Genomic DNA, 27,873 nt, shown 5'->3' on the forward strand with positions numbered 1-27,873 from the left:
AATAGCATTATTTGTATAATGAAAAGTTGTACAATCTTCCAATATACTTTGTTTCAATTCCTCAACGTTTTCTAGATCTCTGCTTGTTGTCATTCATTTTGTTTACTTCGATCGGATAAAAACCAGTCCTTGGTCATGGTCGCATGATATATGGTCCATGGTCATAGTCATATTATATACGGTCCATGGTCATAGTCATATTATATACGGGTACGGTCCATGGTCTTGTGATGTACACAAGGATGCACAGCTTGTTATAGTCACAACACAGTAATCAGACGTCTGCCTGGTAGCAAGATGTGTAACTTTATGTCTATACATGACCATAGACTGTATATCACAAGACCATAGAATGATTTTTATCTACTGGGAGTAAGCAGAATGGCAGCAAGCAGAGAGCTAGAAAAGCCTGAGGAATTGATACAGAAAGTATATTGGAAAATTGTACAGCCTTTCATTATACAAACAAGAACATTTGTCTCTCAATATTGGTCTGAAACTGGACAACTCCTTAAGGTTGGTGGAGGACCTTAGTTAAAAACTTTAAAGGGGTTTTCCCATCTCAATGTTTCAGCAGTTTGCCTGCTGTCTCTTCTTCTCACTTCTTGTATTCCCCTCCCCCCAGCTTGCTGAACAGGACACTGAAGTATTACAATACTTCCCAGATCAGATAATATGCACATGCTTGTACAGAAGAAGACAATGTTATCTGTGTGTTTACATAGAGAGGCAACAGACAAGGCTTTATCAGCAAACCGCAATTAGCTGAACTGATTGTCCTGCCGGCAGAGCAGTGAGTGACGTTACTTATCCTATCACACAGTTCCAGCGCTATGGAAAACACTGTGTAAATGGGAGGAATAATTTCACATAGCAGGCAAACAAAGAAGCATTTCTAAAGCAATATATTTAGGAAACGTCTTCAATTTACATAAGCTACCAGTATAGACAGGATCCTTGAGATGGGAATACCCCTTTAACTTAGCTTCCATCCTATCACATGACCTCCTATTGCAACCACATACTGGAGAGATGGTCAGACATGGCCCACTCTACTGAAGTATATGGGAGTTGCTAAGTTTGCTTTGCAAGTAACTACCTTGAGTAAGAGGGCTATACAGTAAGTATGCCTGGCCACCTCCAATTGTTTCTCATGCACTTCTCATCATCTGGGCTGAAACAGGCATATACAAATAAATAAATAATCCTTTGCGTTCAGAAAACAGCCAAACACCAGAGGCCGTCTACTTTGAGAGGCCGCCCCTAGAAGACCAATGAGTGGTGGTCTCAATGAGGTTTCATTGTATTTGGAAAGAAACTCAATAAATGAATAAGTAATACAATAAAATGGGCAATAGCATGGTTGGTATAAATGTAGTCTGATGATGTACTTATAGGGCAACATGATGACTCTTGCAGCACTGGAGTCCTGGGTTCAAATCCTGCCAAGGACAACATCTGCAAGGAGTTGGCATGTTCTCCCCATGTTTGAGTGGGTTTCCTTCCACACTCCAAAGACATACTGATAGGGAATGTAGATTGTGAGCCCTATAAGGGACAGTGACTGACAATGTCTGTAGAGCGCTGCGGAATATGATGGCGCTATATAAGTAAGCTAAATAAATAAATAAATATTAGATGTAACATATTAAGTATACATTCTACAATGGCTTTGGGGAATACAATGGCTAGTAAACACAGTCAGAATAAGGATTAGTGGACCCCTGCCCTAAACCTTACTCAATGTATAAAATATGCAATATGAAGCTAAAAAAAATATGAAACACCAAAATAACTAAAATAAAAAAGGTTACACAAGCTGAATATTATTCGCTCTCTTTGAAGCACAAGTCATGTATAATCATTATGATGCTGACAGCAGACTGAAGTGAATGACATTTTACTTTTGTCTGATATGTACACAAAGCTCCTGACGCCAGCAAAAAAATCATGTGTATTATTAAGTGGATCCATTGTATTACTTATTGGTATAATTACATTTCATATGCACATGAAGTCCAGGTCAGATTAAGTCTAGGAAATATAGTGGAATTTCAGAAGCAAAGATTTAATTTTTTCTAATGGAGTCGGAGTCTATAGCAAATCCGAAGCCTTTCATATATTTGTTATTGGCCTTTGAATTGAAGCAAATAACATATCAGTGCTTTGATATTCCAGAATCAGCATTTCACACAGCTACAGAATATTTATATATTCTCTATGGCAAGGAATTGTGTATATGGACATAAATATCACTGTGTAAGCATCAAATTGGCAGAGGATGTATTTCTGCACGGAGGACTTTTTCCTCCATCAGTTTCAGCTTAAAAACGACAGACACCCTACGGACCACATAATAGTCAATGGGGTCTGGCGGTCTCTGCGTGTTACCATTGTTGCAGTCTGCCTCTCGTTGTGAGTCCACCGACAGACCCGAACAATCGAGATGCAACGCTAGTATAAGACATAATACATTAATGGGGTTATCCCATTTCTAATACTGATGTCCTACCCTTAGGAGAGGCCGTGAATATTAAATCTGCGGTTTAGCACGGCTACAAGTAATGTTTACACAGGGCAGCGCTGCGGTAACTAAAACCCATCCTACACTTTGTACAGAAAGTAAGCAGCGGGGTTCCTGACATGTAAACGTTCCTGCGCAGTTGATCTGGTCTGCCGGGGTCTCAGCTGTCGTACTTCTGGTGACCACATATGGATGACCTATCCTAAAGGAACTATTTTTTTTTTTTTAATAAAATATTTTGAAAGAACTTTTTTTTTTACTTTTTAAAATTTTTACTAGTACTATTTGACTATTACTAGACTTTTCAGTGTAAAATCACTCAGACTTTGTGGTGTTGACCATAGTGTCACGGGGGTTAAGGATCTTTTTATAACTTTTTGGAGGATTCCTACTGAACTTAAACACAAAGACAGAATTTATTCAAATCAAATCAAATAGGCTTTATTGGCACGTCCGAGTTGGAGTCGAGGGGGAGAGTATGGGGTGGGGGGGTGGCTGATTTGGGGTATAACAGTCCATGGAGTCTCATCTTCCTCTTAGTTGGTGACCGCTATATGGGGAGGTGGGGTGGGGCGGGTGGTTTGGGGTATAACAGTCCGTGGAGTCTCATCTTCCTCTGGTTTGGTGACAGCTGGACACGTATTGGGCAGCGATCTCCACAGTGGACTCCTCTTCTCACAGTAGGATGTAGAGTTTCCTCTTCTCATCTGCAGATATGAAGTCTGGGATGTGGGCAGGGAGTCTTTGGTAGTAGACGGCCCTCACAGCTGAGTATTTGGTGCAGTGTAGCAGGAAGTGGGTCTCGTCTTCTAGGGCCCCCTGGTCACAGTGCTGGCACAGTCTGTTTTCCCGTGGCTTGTACATTTGCCTGTGACGCCCCGTCTCCATCTCCAGGTTGTGGGTGCTCAGTCTATACCGGCTCAGGGTCTGTCTGTGTTTGGGGCGGCATATTCTCTCCAGGTAGGTGGCCAATTATTTATTGCAGGCTAAAGTGGGCATAGTGAGGAGCTATAAGGAATATGTGTAGGAGAATTAACCCTCACCTCTCCTGCACAGTATAGATCAGTGAAAAACATACAGTCTCCATGGATATGGGAAGTTTGTAAGTCACATGTGGCATATGGGTCCTCTTCCCATCTGCTGGCAAGTGCCAATACTACTGCAATGTGAACTATTGTCATTACTGTTGTTGTGGCATTACCAAAGAATTTGGTCAAAAGTCTCAGTTAACAATAGGGTTAGGCACAATTTAAACATGTTTGAGCCACTCAGTGACTTCTGGTCTATAACATGTTGCCAGCATTATCCATATGACAAGTTCCTTTTATCTAATGTGAGTATTACAACTGTCTAATTATTAGCGTGAATTGTCATAAAAAATGTGAAATGGTTAAATAAAAACGTACAACACCACAAAACAATATTACACGTCTCTACATAGATTTGTTAATACTAATAAAAATAGCAGCCTGTTCATTTTAAGGGCATTTTTGCAGATTTAATATCAAAATTCCACTGCAAATAGCAAGAGATAAAACTCAGTAGCTGTAAATGACGTGATGTGTTATGCAACACTTTGTGAAAAACTTCCCATATGCATCTGCTTAAATGGAATTAATAAAAAAGTAATTTATAGAATATTCTGTTACAAATATAGTTTTCCCTCTAACCAGATGGAGAATGATCAAGTTGCAATATATACAAATTTCTGGCACTTAAAGTAGATGCAGATTGAAATATTCACAGGAAAGTGATTCGCTCCAAGGGGAGAAATTACATGCTGTAGGAAAAACCTTGGCCACCGAAAGACCACCGATAGCTGTATGGAGTGGTTCTATGTTGGACATATGGAGAGGCATATGCTAGCTCATTCTCATAACTAACACAGCTCTGTGTGAGCAAGACGAGCCTCGTAAATGGAAGAAGAAAAATCTCATGAAACAGAAGAAGGCCATAATTTTAACTAAAGTGAATATTAACCAGAGAAAGAAAAAGCATTTACATTTTCCCTGGAATTTTACAACAGATGTAAGATGAAAATAGGTTACTAATAACTGCAATAAAGCAAATGAAGGTAAAGTGGAGGCACAATTCAATAGGTCAGTGAGAAAAGCAAAAAAAGACAGACTGGATGGGAAGACGACAATGAAAATATTTTTATAGAGCAAAATTTATTGTTGTTTTTTATATACAAGTAATTGTTACTGAAGGCTAAAACACAGGCATCAAATGTCCCTGATCTCCAATAAACAGGACAGTGTCACAAATTATTCAGATAATCAAGGTTTGGTCATATGGCCGCAAGCATGGTCTCATGGACAATGTATCATTGTAACTAGTGATAGAACATGTCCTTTGTTACTTATATGAACTGAGGGTGAATGGCATAGGTTTATGCAGCAATAAAACCTGTATGAATGAATACTAAGAAGCAGGGGTGTTACTAGGAATGGCGGGAGCCCATGGCAAACTTTTGTCATGGCCAGCCCCAACCGCCTTCCCCCCACTTCCCTCATCCCTGCATGCCTATTATGCTCCATAGCAGGCCCTGAATACATTATTATGCCGCATGGTGGCCCCTGTACACAGTATTATGCCCCATAGTAGCCCCTGTACACAGTATTATGCCCCATTGTGGACCACCCATGAACAATTATTATACTCTGGGGTCTTTTCAGGCTCCAGAATTTAATAATCGGAGACCCAGGGGAGGATACAAACATAAAAAACACTATTACTTCTCTCTCTTGGGCTCTGGCGCACTCCTTACTGATGTCGGCCATCTTCAATGATCGAATAGATGTCACGTGAGTCGGGGCTTGCATCTTGATGCATAAGGACAGAAGCCCGACCCACATCACACAAGTAGGCCTGAAGCCTTTTGGAGCCAGAAGAGGTAAGTAAAAGTGTTTTTTGTATTAACCTCACCTCTCCTAGGCCTCTAATCATTATACTCGGGGGTCTTAAAAGACCCCCTGAGTATAATGATACTGTTTGTGGAGTTCGCAGACCCGCGACCTTACTTACTGATCCTGGCTGTGTGTTGGCACTGTTGGGGAACCATCTGGATGGATATATATATATATATATATATATATATATATATATATATATATATATATATATATATATATATATCATAGATAAACATTACAAGATGCCCAGAGTACACTCCATTATGGTTATGGTACTGCCCCAATGTATGTGGCCACAATGCAAAATTATCCAACAATGGTTTGAGGAGTTCAAGATGTCGATTTGTTTGTAAACCTTCATTTTTCTTTTTAAAACCTCTGACCATAACAGCAATGTGTCAGACATTGTGATCAGTGGGGATTTAGGTGAGGACACCTTCATTGATCACTAGAACAAATGGGTTGCAACCTTCAGCAGGGTTATGCATACAATATCTTTGGCTTGCACTGGCGTTCTTGCACACCATAAGTTATGTACAGGCCATGCACAAAATATTGCCCTTATACAACACTCTGCCAAAAACAGATAGGAGTCTAAGACAGGGGTCCTCAAACTATGGCCCGTCGAGGACATGTGGCCCACGCGCCATCGCCCGGATAGCTCACTAACAGGGAATTGGGTACAGGATTCCCCGTTAGAGAGTGATCGCTTGCTCTCAGTTGTATGTGCAAAGGCACATACAGCTGAAAGCAAACAGTGTAGGCTACACTGACTGCAGAGTGTGACCTCTGCCCCAACACAGACGCGATGACGTAAGTCATCAGTGCCTTTAGTCTGAAGGAGGAGGACGAATGGCGGCTCTTCGTGAGTAAGTATAAAACTGTGTGCGTCTGTGTGTTGAGGAGCATATAATACGGGGGGAAAGGCATACTGAGGAGCATATAATACTGTATGTGTGGGGGTTGTACTGAGGAGTGTAAAATACAATGGGGGGCATACTGAGGAGCGTATAATACAGTGGGGAGGTGTACTGAGGAGCGTATAATGGGGGGGGCGTACTGTGAAGCGTATAATACAGGGGGGCAATACTGAGGAGCATATAATACGGGGTGTGTACTGAGGAGCATATAATACTTTGTGTGGGGGGCATACGGAGGAGCATATAATACAGTGGGGAGGCGTACTGAGGAGCATATAATGTGTGTGTGTGTGTGTGTGTGTGGGGCGTACTGTGGAGCATATAATCTTAAATTTTTTTTAACCTATATTTCGGCCCTCCAATGGTCTGAGAGACATTGAACTGGCCCCTTGGTCTAAGATGTCTAACACTCATGAGAAGACCAAGTTCTCTTTATCCTAGCTATGAGTGGGGGTCTCAGTACCCTCTTCCCGCAATGACAAATTGTGGCATTACTTTTCCCATTTAAGAATATGAAGTAGAAATACATTGGTTATTAAAGAAAAAAGAGCTGGTTCCAAATGTGGTTTTTGTAGAATAGTTTCAATTAGTCATTCTTTACTATTGTTTTTTTTGTGTTAAACATATCTTGAATATATTCATACGTGAATAATCATACATTCAGAATCATAGCCTAAATCTCTGCGACTATAATGAGATAAAATGTATTATATCATAAGACAAAATAAATTATCTCCAAGTATGAAAAAAAAGAAGATAAAACAGCACAAGATATTTGAAATACACATCAAAGTAGGAAGTAATAAAACAAAAGATACTTACTTAGACAAAGAAGGGAATAGGTTTGGATTAATAAATGTGAGCCAGAATAAAAAGTCTTCTGATGCTGGCTCTGAAGGATGTGAATGAAACTCGGCCAAACTCTTCTTGATAGTCCTAGAATGACATTACTTGCAATGAGAAATTAAAACAATACAATCTTCTTATTAAAAAGGAAGCGTTCACCCAAACAGTAGCAGCTATTTTATATGTGGAATTAATATTCTTCAAAGACTAGCGCAACATGGTTTTCCCATTATAGAGAATATAATGCGAGGTTTGTGAATATTTAATCAAAGACAGAAATAAAACTATCAAAAAGAGTCTGTAAAGGATGTTATATTTGTATAGAAAGCAGGATCCCACACCAATGCATTCTGGAGTGTGTCATTGCAGATAGGGAATGGTGTTGGGGGGACGACGATGTGTCAATAAGTGGCCATGACTCCGTGAAGAGAATGTGGGACCTTACATTCACACAACTGATTTTAAGCCATGAAACTCTGTCCGTGTGTTGGCCGGATTTATTGCTCTGAACAGTATACCAGGAGAAGGACTCCAAACAGTATACTTATCTATGCAGCTAGGAGTCTCTGCCTCTCTGTGACATGCTGACCCATACTGATATCAGTAAGGGAGTCCCTCTGCCAGTATACTGTCCAGGCCGGTAAATTCAGACAACACACGGACTGAGTTCCATGGCTGAAACTCAGTTTTGTGACTGTGGGGTTACATGGGTTTTCCCAAAACCTGTGTGACAGTTGAATTGTTCATTGGGTCCAACAAGGACCACTATCTAGCAATATTACTTTGCACAAGATTGATATGCTGTTACATATAGAGGGGTCTATGTGCACATGCAGCCAATACGGACACCACAAGAGCCTCAGGAAATTGCTGCTTTTACAGAGGTGGGTCCCCCAAAGAACACTTGCACTTAAAATCAAATTGTTGACTGAAAGATTGAATGAATTGTTGAAGTAGAGTGATAAGACCCTTCCATTTGTCAAAGGACTGCTTATCTATGTGTTCTTTATACAAGCCCAGTCCATTTTTAAGAGCTATAGAATTCTGTCCAAGCTTAAAGGGAGGGCCTGAGGGTTCAGCCATGTCTGACGTATGGTCCTTCAGAGTTTGCCCCTCTTGCTGTCTGGTGGCAGCATTCATGAGAACCATGAGTTTTTGCTCTCCTTGGGAAGCACCTGTATGTCTCAGAGGCTAAGCAGCCAAATTTGTCTCACAAAAGGTCACTGGTAGCAAAGTTTGTTATGTATGAGACAGAATATATTTATATATATATATATATATATATATATATATATATATATATATATATATATATATATATATATATATATATATATACAAACTTGGGTCCAAAAGTTTGGCTGGTGGTTAAGGACAATAAACAATTATGCAAATTGGTATCATATTGGTATTTGAGATAGTCCAAAGCTGTAAAATCCAGCGTCAACCAGGCGATGTTCAATAAAATGTAACTTTTATTTTTATCCAGTCAAACAGTTACATGGTAACTACAAGGGGTCGGTCATCAACATAGCAAGGCTACGAGTTTTAATACAAAAACGTGTTCCTTCCTCATGGCATACCAAATAGTGTCAGCTTTTATAAAACACATCTAAATGATTCAACCCCGCCTACAAAGTTTAACCCTATTAATGTAATCTTGGAAATCCCTTACAATGAAATCTTGTTTGTTGTATTTGAAATAGGCCATTTTACACAACACAAACATTTCCATAGAAATTGATTGCCAAATGTTCTTTGACACTTTTTTGGCTCAGAAGGTGGCAGTAGGCAATGTTAGATCTTACCAGGATACTTAGTAGTGATGGTTATTTTACAAAATACATCTATAAATGGTTGATATAGGGGGAACTGTGTCTCATTGTGGAGACTGCAAAGCTGAAGAGTCTCATAGGTCAGGCAATGCTCCCTGGGAAGTAAGATATGCAAATTAGCTGTCATCTATGTGGAAGAAAGTCCTGCTCCTTTGTAACACCAGATGAGAACAATTCCAAGCTACTTTTGCGGTGCACTGTGTATACTTTTCTGGATCCTGGGAAAGCTCCTGTCATTATTATAGAAAGTGATTTAGATCTTCTAGCAACTCTTTCTAATGTTTATTTGTTAAGTATTTTCTATATCTCTATTAGTTATCTGATGTTTTTTTCTTTAAATCTTAATTTTTTTCATATTTCTGTGACATGTTGAGGGTCTTTATAAAAAACTAGCAATTTTCTTCAGGGCTTATTTTTTTTCCAGTTACAATGGTTTTAACTTACAATGGTCGTCCTGTAACCTTTTAATATTGTAACTTGAAGAACCGCTATATACCCTAAGCTATGCAGCAAAGCTTATTAAAGGGTCAGCCATTAACTTATAGGGCAGCTACCTAATACGTGGTACTAGAGAGACAGCTTTTTCCTCCTTGAGATCTTACATGCATAGCGTATGACTGTCCATACGCATTAGGTTAAAGCTGGCCATGATGACGATGATCCATTAGCCAGAGGTTGCCTGACAGATGGGGCCTCAAATTTTGATCACAGTGTACACTAAGAATCTCTTTACTATGTAAATAGTAGATGTAGTGATAATAATCTTGATGCCAGTAGAGTACTGTTGTGACTGCCCCCCAGAAATCACATGATGACCATAGATCATAGATCTTCATAACCCTAGTCTCCAGTTTTGAGTACAACTGCGACCACATACAAGCAAATACTTACTGTGTCAATTGTTGCAGAGGTGCGGATAAGACAGTCATTGTAGTCAGTAGGCTGTTACAGTAATTGTGTATCTTTAATACCGTGCTGTTAGGATTATGGGTTTGTGTTACAAGTTCTTGAACACTGGTACATACCGACCATAGAAAGTTCTCTACACAAGATAGGATAGCCAGGATATCAATTCTGTAATGAGAATAAATACTAAATTATTGTCCCTTTAATATCACAAAAAGAATTTTAATCACACTTTTTCACACATCATTTTAGAAACATAAAAAGTAGAGATGAGCGAGTAGTATTCGATCGAATACGACTATTCGATCAAATACTTGTATCGATCGAATACCACGCGGGAAAATTCCATTAAATTCAATGCAAAAACCTCCTCATGCTCCTTGTCCTGCTGCTTCCGGAACTTGGAGGATCCAATGTGTCAAACTTTGGTTTCCATGGAACAACATTCCTGTTTTTTCCCATAGACTATAATGTTATTCGATATTCGATTGAATACTACTCGATCATCTCTAATAAAAAGTAAACATATAAAATTATTTGCTACATCTATCTTCACTAGATCTGCTTCAAGTACTTCAGCGCTGACCCACTGATGTCTATAGGGCAGTGTTGCAGTACCTAAAGCTGCCACTACACTGTGCAATAAGTGAGCAGTATGGCTCCTAGCATGCAAATATTACTGAGAGCTATGCTTTATCAGAGCAGCTGATCTGTGGCGCATGGGGGGGATGGATAACCCCTTTAAGTAACCATAAATGTCTATTTAGAACACATTTCTTGAATAAGGGTGTATGGAATAAAGACAGTCACTATTGTGACATTGACACAATAGAATAAGAAACAAAACTAACATTGCCATGTCACCATAATAAAAGAGCGTGACATATGGGAAAAAAATACAAACACTATATTCACACAATAGGAAGAGGAACCTTGAGCATAGGTAATGTCATTAAAACGAAAACCATTGTGCCATCATGACAATAGAACACAGCTAATAAATAAAGACAAATGCTATTGTCAAATAATCTCAATAGAACAAAGCATAGGATTAACAACAATGCTACTAATACATGGTTATAACCTAGGAATACAGAACACAAAGTTATAGCCAGCTTTTTTGTGAAATAATTTAATAGTTTACATTACAGCATTGATAATAAATGGTGATATCATGTAAATAGTGCACAAAATACATCCTAAAATACATGTTGGTGCCCCACTATGAGGTCACAATACCAGATTGTGATTTCACAGTGACCACTGCAATGTCACAATGCACCATTGTGATATTTCCCTTTTAATGTCACATTGCCCTTTTATGATGTTGCAATTCTCCACCGTGATGTCACGATGGCTCATTGTGATGTCACAGTTAACCATTGTGATGTCACTGTGACCTTTTTTATAGATCCCCAACCTTTTGCTCACCGTGACCTACAGTACATTCAACTTTCACTGTTAGTCAAGAGTCCCATTCAATTGATAAAGAAATTTGGAGAAATATATTATGAAATCATAAACAAGTACAGTTATACTACTAATATTAAATTATACCATCTAAATTGGCACTGCTAGGTTCAGGTACATATTCAATATTACCAGTATAGCACGCTCCCATAGGAATGAATGGGAGCAGCCGACACGCAGGGGGTTAAGAGGCAGGATGCCGGCCCCGGCTGCATCCATTCATTCCTATGGGAGCGTGCTATTCGAAACGGTAGTTTCGAATAGTACTCGCTCATCTTTACTAACCAGTGCTTATGGCTAGGACTTCCAAGCCACAGAGATTGGGGGTTGTGATCCACATGTGGCTCCCAAGCCACCATTTGGAGGCCATTACCTTAAATAATGAGGCCCCCTGCATTCACTCTTGTTTTGACATCTATAGCCGTTATTCTAAAGAATCAATATTGCCACAGTGTAATTCTCATTGACACTTACTGTCCCATTAATTTATATGGAAATCACATCTCACAAAAATTAATAGAAAAAAATGAAAAATATAAAAAAAAGCAAAAAAAGCAGTAGTAGGATATGCAACGGAATGCAAATGAATGAATAATTAGAAGAGTCTGATCATGGAGTGTGGTGTGTCTAGTGTATGTATAAATAAGCTGCACAGCAATCCCAATACGTTATTATGTACTGTACATCAAAATGTCAGCAAGAATTTGTAACACATCAATGCTTGATTTATGAAGAACGTTTTATTCACTTCTCTGCAGGAAATATAAACACTGCATTACTAAATGATGAAGCATGACAACTCCATTCTACTTTACATATTCAACAGAAATACGGTAAATATACAAAATGCAGACATAAACATTATTCCGCCTACAGCACCAGCCGTGCATTGTGTTTGGATATGTTTAGACAGCATCCATTTCCTTTCTAGGTAAGGACGTGTTCATTGGGGATGGACCATTGGTTCCCTTAATATCAGAGTCTTCTGATCACAAAGACGTTATCAGACTTTAGCATTAGAGATGAGCGAACACTAAAATGTTCGAGGTTCGAAATTCGATTCGAACAGCCGCTCACTGTTCGACTGTTCGAACGGGTTTCGAACCCCATTATAGTCTATGGGGAACATATACTCGTTAAGGGGGAAACCCAAATCCGTGTCTGGAGGGTCACCAAGTCCACTATGACACCCCAGGAAATGATGCCAACACCCTGGAATGACACTGGGACAGCAGGGGAAGCATGTTTGGGGGCATAAAAGTCACTTTATTTCATGGAAATCCCTGTCAGCTTGCGATTTTCGCAAGCTAACTTTTCCCCATAGGAATGCATTGGCCAGCGCTGATTGGCCAGAGTACGGAATTCGACCAATCAGCGCTGGCTCTGCTGGAGGAGGCGGAGTCTAAGATCGCTCCACACCAGTCTCCATTCAGGTCCGACCTTAGACTCCGCCTCCTCCGGCAGAGCCAGCGCTGATTGGCCGAAGGCTGGCCAATGCACACTCAGCTCTGCTATATCAGATGGGCTGACCGGCACATCAGATGTAGCAGAGCCGAGTGTGCACACTCGGCACTGCTACATCAGATGTAGCAGAGCCGAGTGTGCACACTCGGCTCTGCTACATATGATGTAGCAGAGCTGAGTGTGCACACTCGGCTCTGCTATATCAGATGGGCTGACTGGCACACGCGGCTCTGCTAAATCTGATGTGCCGGTCAGCCCATCTGATATAGCAGAGCCGAGTGTGCACATCTGATGTAGCAGAGCCGAGTGTGCACACGCCAGCCTTCGGCCAATCAGCGCTGGCTCTGCCGGAGGAGGCGGAGTCTAAGGTCGGACCTGAATGGAGACTGGTGTGGAGCGATCTTAGACTCCGCCTCCTCCAGCAGAGCCAGCGCTGATTGGTCGAATTCCGTACTCTGGCCAATCAGCGCTGGCCAATTCATTCCTATGGATTCCTATATCCACACTCGGCTCTGCTACATCTGATGTGCCGGTCAGCCGATCTGATATAGCAGAGCCGAGTGTGCACATCTGATGTAGCAGGGCCGAGTGTGCACACTCGGCTCTGCTACATCTGATGTGCCGGTCAGCCCATCTGATATAGCAGAGCCGAGTGTGCACATCTGATGTAGCAGAGCCGAGTGTGCACACTCGGCTCTGCTACATCTGATGTGCCGGTCAGCCCATCTGATATAGCAGAGCTGAGTGTGCACACTCGGCTCTGCTACATCAGATGTAGCAGAGCCGAGTGTGCACACTCGGCTCTGCTACATCTGATGTGCCGGTCAGCCCATCTGATATAGCAGAGCTGAGTGTGCTTGGCCAGCCTTCGGCCAATCAGCGCTGGCTCTGCCGGAGGAGGCGGAGTCTAAGGTCGGACCTGAATGAAGACTGGTGTGGAGCGATCTTAGACTCCGCCTCCTCCAGCAGAGCCAGCGCTGATTGGTCGAATTCCGTACTCTGGCCAATCAGCGCTGGCCAATGCATTCCTATGGGAAAAAGTTTATGTCACAAAAATCACAATTACACTCCTGATAGAGCCCCAAAAAGTTATTTTTAATAACATTCCTACCTAAATAAAGGTTATCCCTAGCTATCCCTGCCTGTACAGCTATCCCTGTCTCTTAGTCACAAAGTTCACATTCTCATATGACCCGGATTTGAAATCCACTATTCGTCTAAAATGGAGGTCACCTGATTTCGGCAGCCAATGACTTTTTCCGATTTTTTTCGATGCCTCCGGTGTCGTAGTTCCTGTCCCACCTCCCCTGCGCTGTTATTGGTGCAAAAAAAGCGCCAGGGAAGGTGGGAGGGGAATCAAATTTTTTTGGAGTTTGCCACGTGATGTTCGATTCGAATCGAACACATCGAACAGCCTGATATCCGATCGAACATGTGTTCGATAGAACACTGTTCGCTCATCTCTATTTAGCATTAGGTTACAGTAACATTCTGAAACCTTCACCTTACAAGGAAGGCAGGATTTCACCTACTAAACATTCAAAAAGACTTGAGAGAATAAAGAGATTGCTCTACAGCTTTTGAGGCCACTCTCCCCCATCTGCATAGGTCACAAAGCATGCCCACAATAGTCTCCTTGTAAAGCCAACATTTTTTTCCAACCGAAAACATTTTTTTCCAGGTTATATACAGTATAGTGATGGCAGAGGGATACCTGGCTACCCCTATGATCAGATATTTTTGAAACCTAAATCAAAAATGGAACAGATCAGGTAAAAATGAAAGAGATTCTCTAATGGTTAACTACAGTGCACCTGTCCACAGGAGACACTCATCTAGTGTCTGACCACTGGAGGCCCATCAACCTGGTCCACTAATGATCAGGAAGATGGGGGACCAAAAGTCTTCATAAGGCTGAGACCCCATGTTGCAGAAACGTAGCTTCTTTTGTTGCTGATTTTGCTGCGCTTTTTTAAGCCAAACCTAGGAAAGGCTACAAGGGAATAGGAAATATATAGGAGGTTCTTATACTTCTACTTTCTGCTCAATCCACTCCTGGCTTTGGCTCAAAGAAAAAAAAAAAAAAGCAAAATCTGCAACAAAAAAGCTGCGTTTCCGCAACGTGGGGCCTCAGCTAAAGCCTCCTTGTAAATGAAGAACCAGTGTACTTGCATAAGCAGCACTAAATTCATTGCCAGGATTGTAATCTCCAGCAGCACTCACAAACCCCATAGAAGTGAATGGAACGACACAACCTCTTTAACTTGGTTGGTCACAAATAAGCCAAATTATCCAAACATTCATCCACGGGGTTAGAAGATCCAGGGTGTGCCAAGAGAACATTCCCCATCAATGATTTAGGCGGCTTCCTAAAATTCTGACCCTTCCCCTTCCGCATGCTCAGTGATACGGTTTTTGTTCCTTTTTGTACACTGGAGTCTGAAGTGTAATAGTAATAAAGTTGGATAAAGCACAAATCTTATAATAAAACTGCAAAATGAGACACAAATGTGTTAGGAAACAAATGTGAGTGCAAAATGAACTTGAAGCACATATGTGTCTAGAACTATAAATGGCAAATGTTACTTTAGTCTATTCCTGTCGCTTTATTGTAAGAACAGCAAGATGTATAGGTATAGTTAACAGTTTACAGATTTTTATTCATCTGGAAATACAATACCAAGAATAATGTGTCTGTGTAATATAAATGTCCCAGACAAGTGGAGTACATGACATCTCACAATAAACCACTTTTCCATATAATATTGATCAAATTAATAACACTTGTTACAATGCTTTACATGTGTCTCATGCACAGAGCCTTAGTATTTAGTTACTAATAGCTGAGGATATCAGAGCATTGTTCTCAATGTTTATTAGAGCATAGCACCTGGAAGTGGGAAGAATGGGACTAAGCACCGTGCTTTACGATTCCATGTACAATTCACGTGTGCTGCATATGTAGAGCATAAAGTTCCGTCATATGTGTCTGTGCCAGTTTGGTTTCTCCTTAAAGGGGATGTCCTGTTTCAGCAAATATATCTTATTGTTTGTGTAATAAAAAGTTATGCAACTTTCCAATATCTGTATTGATTTCTTATGATTTTCTAGATCTCTGCTTGCTGTCATTCATTCTGCTTACTTTCAGTGGATAAAAATTAATCCATGGTCATGTGATATACAGTCCATGGTCATGTGATATACAGTCCATGGTCATGTGATGCACAGCTTGTTACTGGACAGACCTTTTGGTACTGTGCTGCGACTATAATGAGCTGTGAACCTGTGTGTCCATCACTTGACTATGGACTGTATATTACATGGCCATGGACTGTATATCACATGACCATGGATGATAGAATGAATAACAGCAAGCAGAGGTCTAGAAATCTGTGATGAATATTGTATAACTTTTTACTATACAAACAATAACGTTTATTTGCTTAAACTGGACAGCCCCTTAAAAATGACTTGGAGGCCAGAAGACCAATACATTATTATGTATTAACGGAAATGCCGGTGGCGTTATAATTATATACTGCTAAAAAGCAGACAGTGTGCTGAATTCCGCTTTCCGGGTATGTGCCCCGATGTTGGAGACATCAGTGCCGTCAATTTTGGCACCGATATTGCTCCACTGTCAGATGGGTGGGACATACAGCTCAGTGACATGACTGAGCAGTAAGGAACGCCCCCGTGACACTACTCTTGAACAGCCTACTACTGTAAGAGGGAGCGTTCCTTACAGTCCAGCGATGACACAGAGCTGTAAGTCTAGTCCTGACTGTGAAAGGATATCGATACCACAATTACTGGAACTGATATCTCCGGTACCCAGACACGTACCATCAAAGCTGACAGTGCTTGAATCATATGACTAGTCATGGGACCCGTTCAGCAGTAGTGTGAACAATGTACCAAGTGAGTGACTGTACTGTTTACTATACATTATATGCCTTGTACTACAGGGCTAAAGAATATTAGAAATCCTGGGTGAGTCTTTTAAGAGTGACCAGTCTCAGCCACTGATTGGCTAAGCAGACATTCCTAGCCATCTCCTGTTGGACAGAAGCATCATGTGGAACGCAGCGGGTACCTGCGCACCGTTGGATCGCCAGTGATGGGTGATCAGTGAGATGAGTGTAAACTGCTATTGTAAAGCCCCACTGCAGCCTAGAAACAACCTTCCTAATACAATTGGGTATACAATCCCATTAAAGGGAAGATCTACCTTCCTTATTCCAATACCCTGTAGAGATTCATTTCTTAGTATCTGGTTATAGCAGTAAGAGCTCCATGTTTCTGATTACGGGCTCTAAATCCCCTGAAAAAGTACAGAGGTAAAATATTTAATTCTTGCTATCTGCAGACACCACTATGGAGAGTATGCTACATACAAGGTATACAGTTATCTTACCCATGGCCTACAGGCTTAACAAGCATAACTGTAACTTCCAATATAAACATGTTCAGAAAGTGCAGAAAGGTTAAATACGTTGTAATCTATACGTTAAGGTCAATTATATCTACAGAAAGGCCGATGGCTTCTCTATCGGTATAATGGAAGCAGAAGTTTCCTCTGTGACTTTCTGTGGAAAGTGCAGCAGGAAAACAGGCAATGCGTTGCCGCTGCGGTTGTCCCATAGAGATTTTTTCACTGTTGTCTGCTACATTGGGCCTTTACCTAAAAGGGTTTTCTGGGACTAAAATATCAATGACTTCTCATTGGGATAGGTCACTAATATCACATCAGTAGAGGCCTGATCATGTATGACAATTGTTATGAAATGTAGAAAACAGGGCACTCACCCGCCGCGGGATACATAAAACATTCGTTTTTATTTCATCCTCTTTAAAAAAGGTCAAACCTTGACCATCGGGGTACAGAAGACGGAATGATGCAAAGAAACAAACTTGTTTCTTTGCATCATTCCGTCTTCTGTACCCCGATGGTCAAGGTTTGACCTTTTTTAAAGAGGATGAAATAAAAACGAATGTTTTATGTATCCCGTGGCGGGTGAGTGCCCTGTTTTCTACATTTCATATCGATATGTCACTGCTAGAGATGAGCGAACAGTGTTCTATCGAACACATGTTCGATCGGATATCAGGGTGTTCGCCATGTTCGAATCGAATCGAACACCACGTGGTAAAGTGCGCCAAAATTCGATTCCCCTCCCACCTTCCCTGGCGCCTTTTTTGCACCAATAACAGCGCAGGGGAGGTGGGACAGGAACTACGACACTGGGGGCATTGAAAAAAATTGGAAAAAGTCATTGGCTGCCGAAATCAGGTGACCTCCATTTTAGACGAATAGTGGATTTCAAATCCGGGTCATATGAGAATGTGAACTTTGTGACTATGAGACAGGGATAGCTGTACAGGCAGGGATAGCTAGGGATAACCTTTATTTAGGGGGGAATGTTATTAAAAATAACTTTTTGGGGCTCTATCGGGTGTGTAATTGTGATTTTTGTGAGATAAACTTTTTCCCATAGGGATGCATTGGCCAGCGCTGATTGGCCGAATTCCGTACTCTGGCCAATCAGTGCTGGCCAATGCATTCTATTAGCTTGATGAAGCAGAGTGTGCACAAGGGTTCAAGCGCACCCTCGGCTCTGATGTAGCAGAGCCGAGGCTGCACAAGGGTTCAAGCGCACCCTCGGCTCTGATGTAGGAGAGCCGAGGGTGCACTTGAACCCTTGTGCACCCTCAGCTCTGCTACATCAGAGCCGAGGGTGCGCTTGAACCCTTGTGCACACTCTGCTTCATCAAGCTAATAGAATGCATTGGCCAGCGCTGATTGGCCAATGTATTCTATTAGCCTGATGAAGTAGAGCTGAATGTGTGTGCTAAGCACACACATTCAGCTCTACTTCATCGGGCTAATAGAATGCATTGGCCAGCGCTGATTGGCCAGAGTACGGAACTCGACCAATCAGCGCTGGCTCTGCTGGAGGAGGCGGAGTCTAAGATCGCTCCACACCAGTCTCCATTCAGGTCCGACCTTAGACTCCGCCTCCTCCGGCAGAGCCAGCGCTGATTGGCCGAAGGCTGGCCAATGCATTCCTATGCGAATGCAGAGACTTAGCAGTGCTGAGTCAGTTTTGCTCAACTACACATCTGATGCACACTCGGCCGAGGGTGCACTAGAACCCCTGTGCAAACTCAGTTCACGCTAATAGAATGCATTGGCCAGCGCTGATTGGCCAATGCATTCTATTAGCCCGATGAAGTAGAGCTGAATGTGTGTGCTAAGCACACACATTCAGCACTGCTTCATCACGCCAATACAATGCATTAGCCAGTGCTGATTGGCCAGAGTACGGAATTCGGCCAATCAGCGCTGGCTCTGCTGGAGGAGGCGGAGTCTAAGATCGCTCCACACCAGTCTCCATTCAGGTCCGACCTTAGACTCCGCCTCCTCCAGCAGAGCCAGCGCTGATTGGCCGAATTCCGTACTCTGGCCAATCAGCACTGGCTAATGCATTGTATTGGCTTGATGAAGCAGTGCTGAATGTGTGTGCTTAGCACACACATTCAGCTCTACTTCATCGGGCTAATAGAATGCATTGGCCAATCAGCGCTGGCCAATGCATTCTATTAGCGTGAACTGAGTTTGCACAGGGGTTCTAGTGCACCCTCGGCTCTGCTACATCAGATTGCTACATCTGATGTAGCAGTGCCGAGTGTGCATCAGATGTGTAGTTGAGCAAAACTGACTCAGCACTGCTAAGTCTGCATTCGCATAGGAATGCATTGGCCAGCCTTCGGCCAATCAGCGCTGGCTCTGCCGGAGGAGGCGGAGTCTAAGGTCGGACCTGAATGGAGACTGGTGTGGAGCGATCTTAGACTCCGCCTCCTCCAGCAGAGCCAGCGCTGATTGGCCGAGTTCCGTACTCTGGCCAATCAGCACTGGCTAATGCATTGTATTGGCTTGATGAAGCAGTGCTGAATGTGTGTGCTTAGCACACACATTCAGCTCTACTTCATCGGGCTAATAGAATGCATTGGCCAGCGCTGATTGGCCGAATTCCGTACTCTGGCCAATCAGCACTGGCTAATGCATTGTATTGGCTTGATGAAGCAGTGCTGAATGTGTGTGCTTAGCACACACATTCAGCTCTACTTCATCGGGCTAATAGAATGCATTGGCCAATCAGCGCTGGCCAATGCATTCTATTAGCGTGAACTGAGTTTGCACAGGGGTTCTAGTGCACCCTCGGCTCTGCTACATCAGATTGCTACATCTGATGTAGCAGTGCCGAGTGTGCATCAGATGTGTAGTTGAGCAAAACTGACTCAGCACTGCTAAGTCTGCATTCGCATAGGAATGCATTGGCCAGCCTTCGGCCAATCAGCGCTGGCTCTGCCGGAGGAGGCGGAGTCTAAGGTCGGACCTGAATGGAGACTGGTGTGGAGCTATCTTAGACTCCGCCTCCTCCAGCAGAGCCAGCGCTGATTGGTCGAGTTCCGTACTCTGGCCAATCAGCACTGGCCAATGCATTTCTATGGGGAAAAGTTAGCTTGCGAAAATCGCAAACTGACAGGGATTTCCATGAAATAAAGTGACTTTTATGCCCCCAGACATGCTTCCCCTGCTGTCCCAGTGTCATTCCAGGGTGTTGGTATCATTTCCTGGGGTGTCATAGTGGACTTGGTGACCCTCCAGACACGAATTTGGGTTTCCCCCTTAACGAGTTTATGTTCCCCATAGACTATAATGGGGTTCGAAACCCATTCGAACACTCGAACAGTGAGCGGCTGTTCGAATCGAATTTCGAACCTCGAACATTTTAGTGTTCGCTCATCTCTAGTCACTGCCTGTCTAGGTTTTTTCACAGTGAGCACCACCCTGGGATTTAATTTATTCCATGGTTTTTTGGCTGTTACAGCCGGAAGATTTGCCAATACTGACACAAGATTGTGAATACGAGCGCTGTCGCAGTAGTGCCACTGACTACTTTGTTCTTTGCAATATATGTATGACAATTGTGCTTGGCTCTGCTGCTCAGCCCCATGTGGCCAAACATTCCACGTGACCAAACTACTACAAGCAGCTGATCTGTGGAGGTCACGGGTATTGATCCAATATTGATAGATCATCAATATTTTAGTGCCAGGATACTCTTTTAACAGGCATTGGATAAAGGAGTACCCAATGCCCTTTTCAATCAGGGAAGACACTTTTTCCTGCTGTAGCCCTTTAAGGAAGGAAGGAAAACAGTAAAAGACAGACAGATATTCACAGTAATGTGACACCCCGTAGAATAGAATTTCTAAAGCAGGCAGCCGTCTGTTTTTCTTGGGAAATTTAAGGAATTACCAAGAAGAGTGTGACAAGCAAACTTCTTTCTTACAAGGAAAACAGCTAATTAATGCAAGCAGTCCGACTAGATGAAATAAGAAGAATCATGCGAGGGAACATGAAGATCACAACTATAAAAATGGTGCAGTGCCATAGTGATGTGCAAACACCTACTGCGGGCCATAATATGTAGCACTGAGACCACTGAAGATACCAAGACGCTAGAAACTTCCCTGAAGAAAGGCAACATGTCAGATGCGCAATGCCAATCTTAAGTTTGAATATAATGCTAGCAGCATAACAATTTTCTACAGGGTCTCCACTGTCAGAAGGGTGGGACTTACAGCTCAGTGTCATCGCTGGACGGTAAGGAACGCCCCCCGACACTACTCTTGAATAGCCTTGTACTGTAAGAAGGCGCATTCCTTACTTTCCAGCAATGACGCAGAGCTGTAAGTTTCGCCTCAACGGTGAAAGGATATCGATGCTGAAACTACTGGAACTGATATCGCTGGCACCCGATTGCGTACCGTCAAAGCTGACAGTGGTTGAATCACATAACTAGTCGGGGGACCCGTTCAGCAGTAGTGTGAACAATGCACCAAATGAGTGACTGTATGGTTTACTACACATTAATATGCCCTGATGGCGGCAGCGGTGGCACCTTAATACAGGCACGTGTGGCAGTGTAGCAGTCAGGTACATGTTTCACTGCTTTAATAGTTGTGACAAAGAGCAATAAACAGCATTGTACAGTCACAGTACAAGGCAGGGTCCGGCTTCCCACCGCAGTTGTGGATGAGCCTCAGCGGTGGATACACGAAGGGTTGAATGAAGAGATATCGTGTGCAAAAAAAGGTAAATATTTAATATGATTTTGCAGAAAACTTGGCATCAAAGTTCACTCTGCAAATTAGATTTGGCACAAGATTTGGCTCTGTAAAACAGTTTTGTCTCTACATAAGAGTGTACATACAAGACTTGCCAGACTCTCTAAGCAATTGTGTCAAACAGCAAAGATGGTTTTCTTAGTGTTTTGATGCCCACCATGGTTTCCCACCTTTCCTGTTCAGCATTAATAATACATTTTAGTAATGGTGGTATTGGGGTTCATGAGTACTCCAGTGATTTTCTGGGTGGTCTACAGTAACACAATGGTTAAAGGGGTTATCCCATCTCAAGAATCCTATCTCGGGGCCACACGGTGGCTCAGTGGTTAGCACTGCAGCCTTGCAGCGCTGGGTCCTGGTGTTCAAATCCCGCCAAGGGCAAAAAACCATCTGCAAGGAGTTTGTATGTTCTCCCCGTGCTTGCATGGATTTCCATCCCATATTCCAAAAAAAAAAGACATACTGATAGGGAAAAATGTACATTGTGAGCTCTATGTGGGGCTCACAATCTACATTTAAAAAAAAAAAAAAAAAAAAAGAATCCTATCTATACTGGTAGCTTATGTAAATTGAAGACTTTTCCTAAATATATTGCTTTAGAAATTTTGCTTTGTTCTCCTAATATGTGACCTTATTCCTTCCATTGTTTACACAGCGTTGCTATAACCATGGACCTATAGGACAAGTGACATCACTTACTCACTGCTCTTGCCGGCAGTTTTGCTGATGGTCTGTTAACACTCTATTTAAACACACAGATAATACTGAATCCGTTCTGTACATGCATTTGCATATTATCTGACCTGCATAAATGTTCCGTGTCCTGGGGAGCAAGGGGAGAGATATAGAGGAAGTCAGGAACTACTGGGTGATCTGTTTCCTTTACCACTTATTTAACTGTTCTCTTTCTGTTTGTCAATGCTTATTTAAATTATATCCATCTCCGTCTTCCACCTCACTCATACAACTCCATGGAGCTTGGAGGCGTATGATTCTAGTTAATTGATTTACTGCTTCATTCTGTGCACTCCTAGCCTCTTATCTACAACCTAGCAGTGTTAATAAAGCAAAGGATTAGCAGAGTTTGACAGCAGCAATTATCCGAGTGTCTTTTCTAACCTCCCTCCTCTTATCATAGACTAATATGGAAAAAGTATGAAAACATATATATAATTGATTACCTTGATTTCCTATACTTCCTGTACTATTCATTCTTGCATACATAACCACATGCATAAATTTGTAAGTCTCTGGCCTTTGCTGTATTGTTCTCAGTTTGTACCATTGCAATGAATTATCAAAAGTGGATAGAATTCAGAGTATGGCATAAATGTATAAATTATATCTAATACTGTAATTCAGCATTCACTAGTGTGTCAACAATTCCTTGCCAGATTATACAGACAGTCAAATTGATTTTAGCAAGTATTTAGAATGCTATACATTTGCCATCCTATTAAAGTTGTACACTTAATCCTTTTCTCTGTCCCCTGACATCCAATATACATTAATCCCAAGTCTAATTCTATGTAACCATTTAAACAGTCTGAATGGTAGAAATCTACTGAAGAACTGCTCAGCTACAACACAACTTGAAGAATGAACCAGCTAAATCCTTATTAAGTGTGGAATCCTTCCTAAAAATACTATGCATTAAAGCAACATTGTCACCTTACGCTAAAAGGAGGAGAATCTGTATTACGCTTAGGATGAGTGTAACAAGCAGGCAACAATGAAGAGCATTAAAAAACAAAAATCGAAATTCCTGCAACATCAAAATCTATTGCAACTTAACTACACAATTCTTAACTATACGACACAAATTATACAACTTATTGGTGCTGTAGAATGTACAGTACTAGAATTTACTAAATCTTTTCTTTTTTTTTTTTTTCTAATATGTCGATTGTGACCCCCTAAATAGGGCTGACAATGTACATTCTTCCCTATCAGTATGTCTTTCTAGTATGGAAATAAATCTATGAAAACACGGGGAGAACATACAAACTCCTTGCAGATGTTTACCTTAGCAGGATTCGAACCCAGGACTCAATCACTGCAAGGCTACAGTGCTAACCACTGAGCCACCGTGTTGCCTCTTTTACAAAATCTATTCAAAAAATAAAAATAAATAACTAAATATATATATATATATATATATATATATATATATATATATACACAAGTAATAAAAATTAAATTTATTTGTATTTATTTCATATACTTCAAGAGGACCTTTTATATCTTCTAACATCAGCCATGTTGTATACCGCTACAAAGCTGACAGTGTATTGAATTTAGCTTTTCTGGTATATGCCCTGGTGCTGTTAGTTTCGGTACTAATATCACTGCACTGTCGGCCTTACAGCTCAGTGTCATCGCTGGGATCGTGAGGCTCATACTCCGACAGCACGCGCCTATAGAAGTGTACTGTCAGGAGGGCGTTCCTCACTGACCAGCATTGATATTGAGCTATAAGGGCTAGTTCACACGGGGATAATCACCGCGCATTTTGGTCCTGATTCTGATGCAGGAAGCCACATCAGAATTGGACCAAAATGCACCTGCCATGACAGTTGCAGCTTCCCCCTCCAGAGTAGGCTCAAATGAATGGGCTTAGGCAGGAGGGTGCTGCCGTGAGGTGGATGCCGGGGCTGAATTAGCCGCGGAGTCTGCCTGAAGAAAGAGCAGCTCGTTTCTTTTTTCCGTGAGCCAGAACATATTGGTCAAGGAAAAAAGAATTCAAGTGGTTTACATAGACCTCCATTGTGAGGGAGCAGATTCTGAGCTGGATTCGGCGTCAGAAACTGCCCCCTCTTGCCCCGTGTGAACGAGCCCTAAGGCCGACGCCTCTGACAGTGCAGTGATAATGGTACTGAAACTAACGGTGCTGATATCTCTGCGACCAGGAAAGATACCAAAAAAAGCTGTCAGCTTTTCAGCGGTATGTAGCACACAATGCAAGGCGGGTTGCACATCATTGTGTGTTAATTGTTGGTTGTGCTTAAGTGGACTGATTCATTCAATAAATATGAGCCACAGATGTGGCGCAGACAGGAATAGGATCTGTTCGATATTTTACGGTCCAGACTGTCAACCTGCATAAAGGCCCACAGAAATGAATGGGTAAGGTGCTATCCGAGAATAACCAGCACAGCACACGGTCATGTGCAACGGGCTTTAAAGGACACTAAAAGACCTCTTTAAAAATTTTATAACATTTTTTTCTGTATGTGTGGAAGGTTTTTCAACATATCTGTCCCATATAAAAAGTAAATGAACCAATCTCACAAATGATCTTCCTTACACTGCTTTGTGTCTACAGCTCCTATGCTGACCTATGTGTCACCACACTAACAGACTACAAACTCATCTTGTGTAGTCTGATCCTGCAGTCACACTCTCTTTCAGCTGTTCCCTATGTGGGAACATGTACAGTAGATTTGCATAGTTTAAAAAGGTGTAGGTTCGTTTTAATAATGCCTTCAATGACATAAGTCTTATTATCACAATATATTAATGGTACATCATACCGTATCTGTGGTGTCCGCTTGTAGTTGGGGCGAACCTGAGAGTATCTGAAGGTAAGGAGTGCTAATGTTTGCTCAAGAACTTCTGAAAAAATCTTGTGTCCTTGAAATGGTGGTACAATGGTCCAAAGATCATGGCGGAGGCCACTGCAGAAGTAATGCCACATCTGGATGGAAAATGAGCAGCGTTCCCCCTTTATAAAAATACAAAATAAATAAATTAGGATTATAGCGTATGACATAAAAATATTATATTCATTTACGTTTCTAAATTTAACGTTTATAACCCTTGTAATGAAAAACATAAATAAAGTCAAAGTTATTGTCAAGCCCGGAAAAAGTGATCAGAAAACAGCTCAGCATGGTATAAAGGCAAAATAGGAAATAATACTCGCCAACGCTCCACAGCTCCCTAGTCATTCTCCAATCTCTGTATTTCCTGATTCAACAATGACGTCACGACAAGGACATGTGACCAAAGTTTATCTCTGGGTGTAGCGTGTCATTGAGTAGCTGCAGCAGTCACATGTCGGTGTCAAGACTTCACAATGAAGTACAGAACCTGGCATGGGGTCAGGAAGCAATGGAAAGTGAGCGACAGAAGATTGGTAAGATAAGTGTGTATTCATTTATACCAGTTTTAGCTATCCCCCCCCCCCCCTCCCTTTAATTGTTCCAGACTGGACAATTCCTTTAAGTACAGATGGCTGTCAGTACATGGCCCACATAGATCTGAGTGGATTACAAAATAACATTTGTGGCTCGCCTCTTCCAGTGGTGGATGTAGACGCCTGGAACAAGGTGGTGAATTTAAATGCTTTAATGGTTAATACCCATTCCGAATTTAACCTCACAACTCAGGTCCTTGCATCTACTGTACATCAGTGCAAGAAGGGACCTGCAACTCTAGATTTTCTGATTATTGGTACATGTATGCATTCTGTTACTGACTCACATAGTGGGCTATACAGAGGTGGATCCATGATGGAGGCTTTATATCTAACCTACAGAAATATTTTGCTTGCACTGCACGATTTAACCAGGTGAGCAAACTCCCAGCTGTTTGTCTGCATTTTATATTACTCACACAGTGTACACTTTGGAACGCCATGTTTTTTCTTGTTCCCGCCAGTAAATATCTTACAGTCTGGCTTCTATAAATACCAGCACCAATGTGGAGATTAATGTGGTCTTAAAACATGAAATCCATGATGCGCGTTCTACAGGAGAGGGCAGAGTGGAGCTACATAGGTTACGATGTGTCTAGAGCACAGGTCCCAATCTTTAGTAGGTTGTGAGACACCAATACAATAGGTGATGCTGAGCCACATGGCGTTAACTCCCAGTGATATGATTTTGCACTAGTTGTGACGCTCTGACTACCTGCTATTACAACTTGGGACATGTGGCTTTACCTGGGGAGAAGATACTATTAAGAGCACCTCCGCCAACTCTTTGCAACCTTCAACATGTGCCAATTCACTGATTCTAGCCCTGCTGGAATCTCCTGTCAGGTGAGCAGTCCTTCTAAGTCTTCTCTAGTCCAGGACTGGCCATCCTACAGTAGGAAGCATAATGTACTGAAACCTATGGATTGGAATGATTGCTCAGGATTGGTGAGGACTGAGGACTAGAGAAAATATTCCAGCTGTGCATGAATCAGTGGAGCCCCTCTTAAAGCAGCACCTATTAAAGCAGGGGTTCCACTGGTCCATAGACCAGTACTGGACTGTTGGTTTTTTTTGTCAGTCTGCGGGACAGTGGGCTGGCCTCACTCCTAAGAGACTGTCTTCTAGCAATGGGACACAGAGATTCATGATAGTGTATTTGGTTGCCAGAATAACTGAGAAGCAGGAACGCCTCGCCTTCAGTGATTGGCTGATTACGTCTTGGACATGTGATGCAGCCTCTTTCTGGAAACCATCTCTTAGGAGCTAAGACTTAGCTGGATGTTGCTATGATAACGTGTAAATTATCGGGTAGCACTGCATCCTGGAGCAGTTACAGGACACCGTGAAGTAAAAGTGTAGCTGATAGGACTACCCGATAGTTTACACGTTATCATAGTAATGTGGCCTAGTACAAAGTATCCAGCCTCAGTATCTAGTGATTTGCTATGTCCCCTCCATAACTCCATCCATAACCACGCACCCATATGACCAAAGCCCCGCCCCTTCCCCCAACCTACCAGGCCTTGCTTGAAGCTGTTCCCTGGTGCAAAAAAGGTTGGGGACCACTTGTATTAAAGGATGTAATGAATTGGAG

The 27,873-nt window shown here is 42.0% G+C and overlaps 1 protein-coding gene across 1 annotated transcript in view; it reads right to left on the reverse strand.

Moving 5' to 3' along the window:
* KIAA0825 (KIAA0825 ortholog) overlaps positions 1 to 27,873 on the reverse strand; it is a 286,762-nt gene that overhangs the window by 195,464 nt on the left and 63,425 nt on the right. Inside the window, exons 10-12 of the mRNA XM_075271661.1 lie at positions 25,612 to 25,802; positions 9,932 to 10,114; positions 7,182 to 7,295 (exon numbers count right to left, since the gene is read on the reverse strand). Coding sequence (XP_075127762.1) covers positions 7,182 to 7,295; positions 9,932 to 10,114; positions 25,612 to 25,802 — 488 coding nt within the window. The remainder of the gene's footprint in view (positions 1 to 7,181; positions 7,296 to 9,931; positions 10,115 to 25,611; positions 25,803 to 27,873) is intronic.

This window comes from Leptodactylus fuscus, chromosome 1 (genome assembly GCF_031893055.1).
Source record: "Leptodactylus fuscus isolate aLepFus1 chromosome 1, aLepFus1.hap2, whole genome shotgun sequence".
NCBI lineage: Eukaryota > Metazoa > Chordata > Amphibia > Anura > Leptodactylidae > Leptodactylus > Leptodactylus fuscus.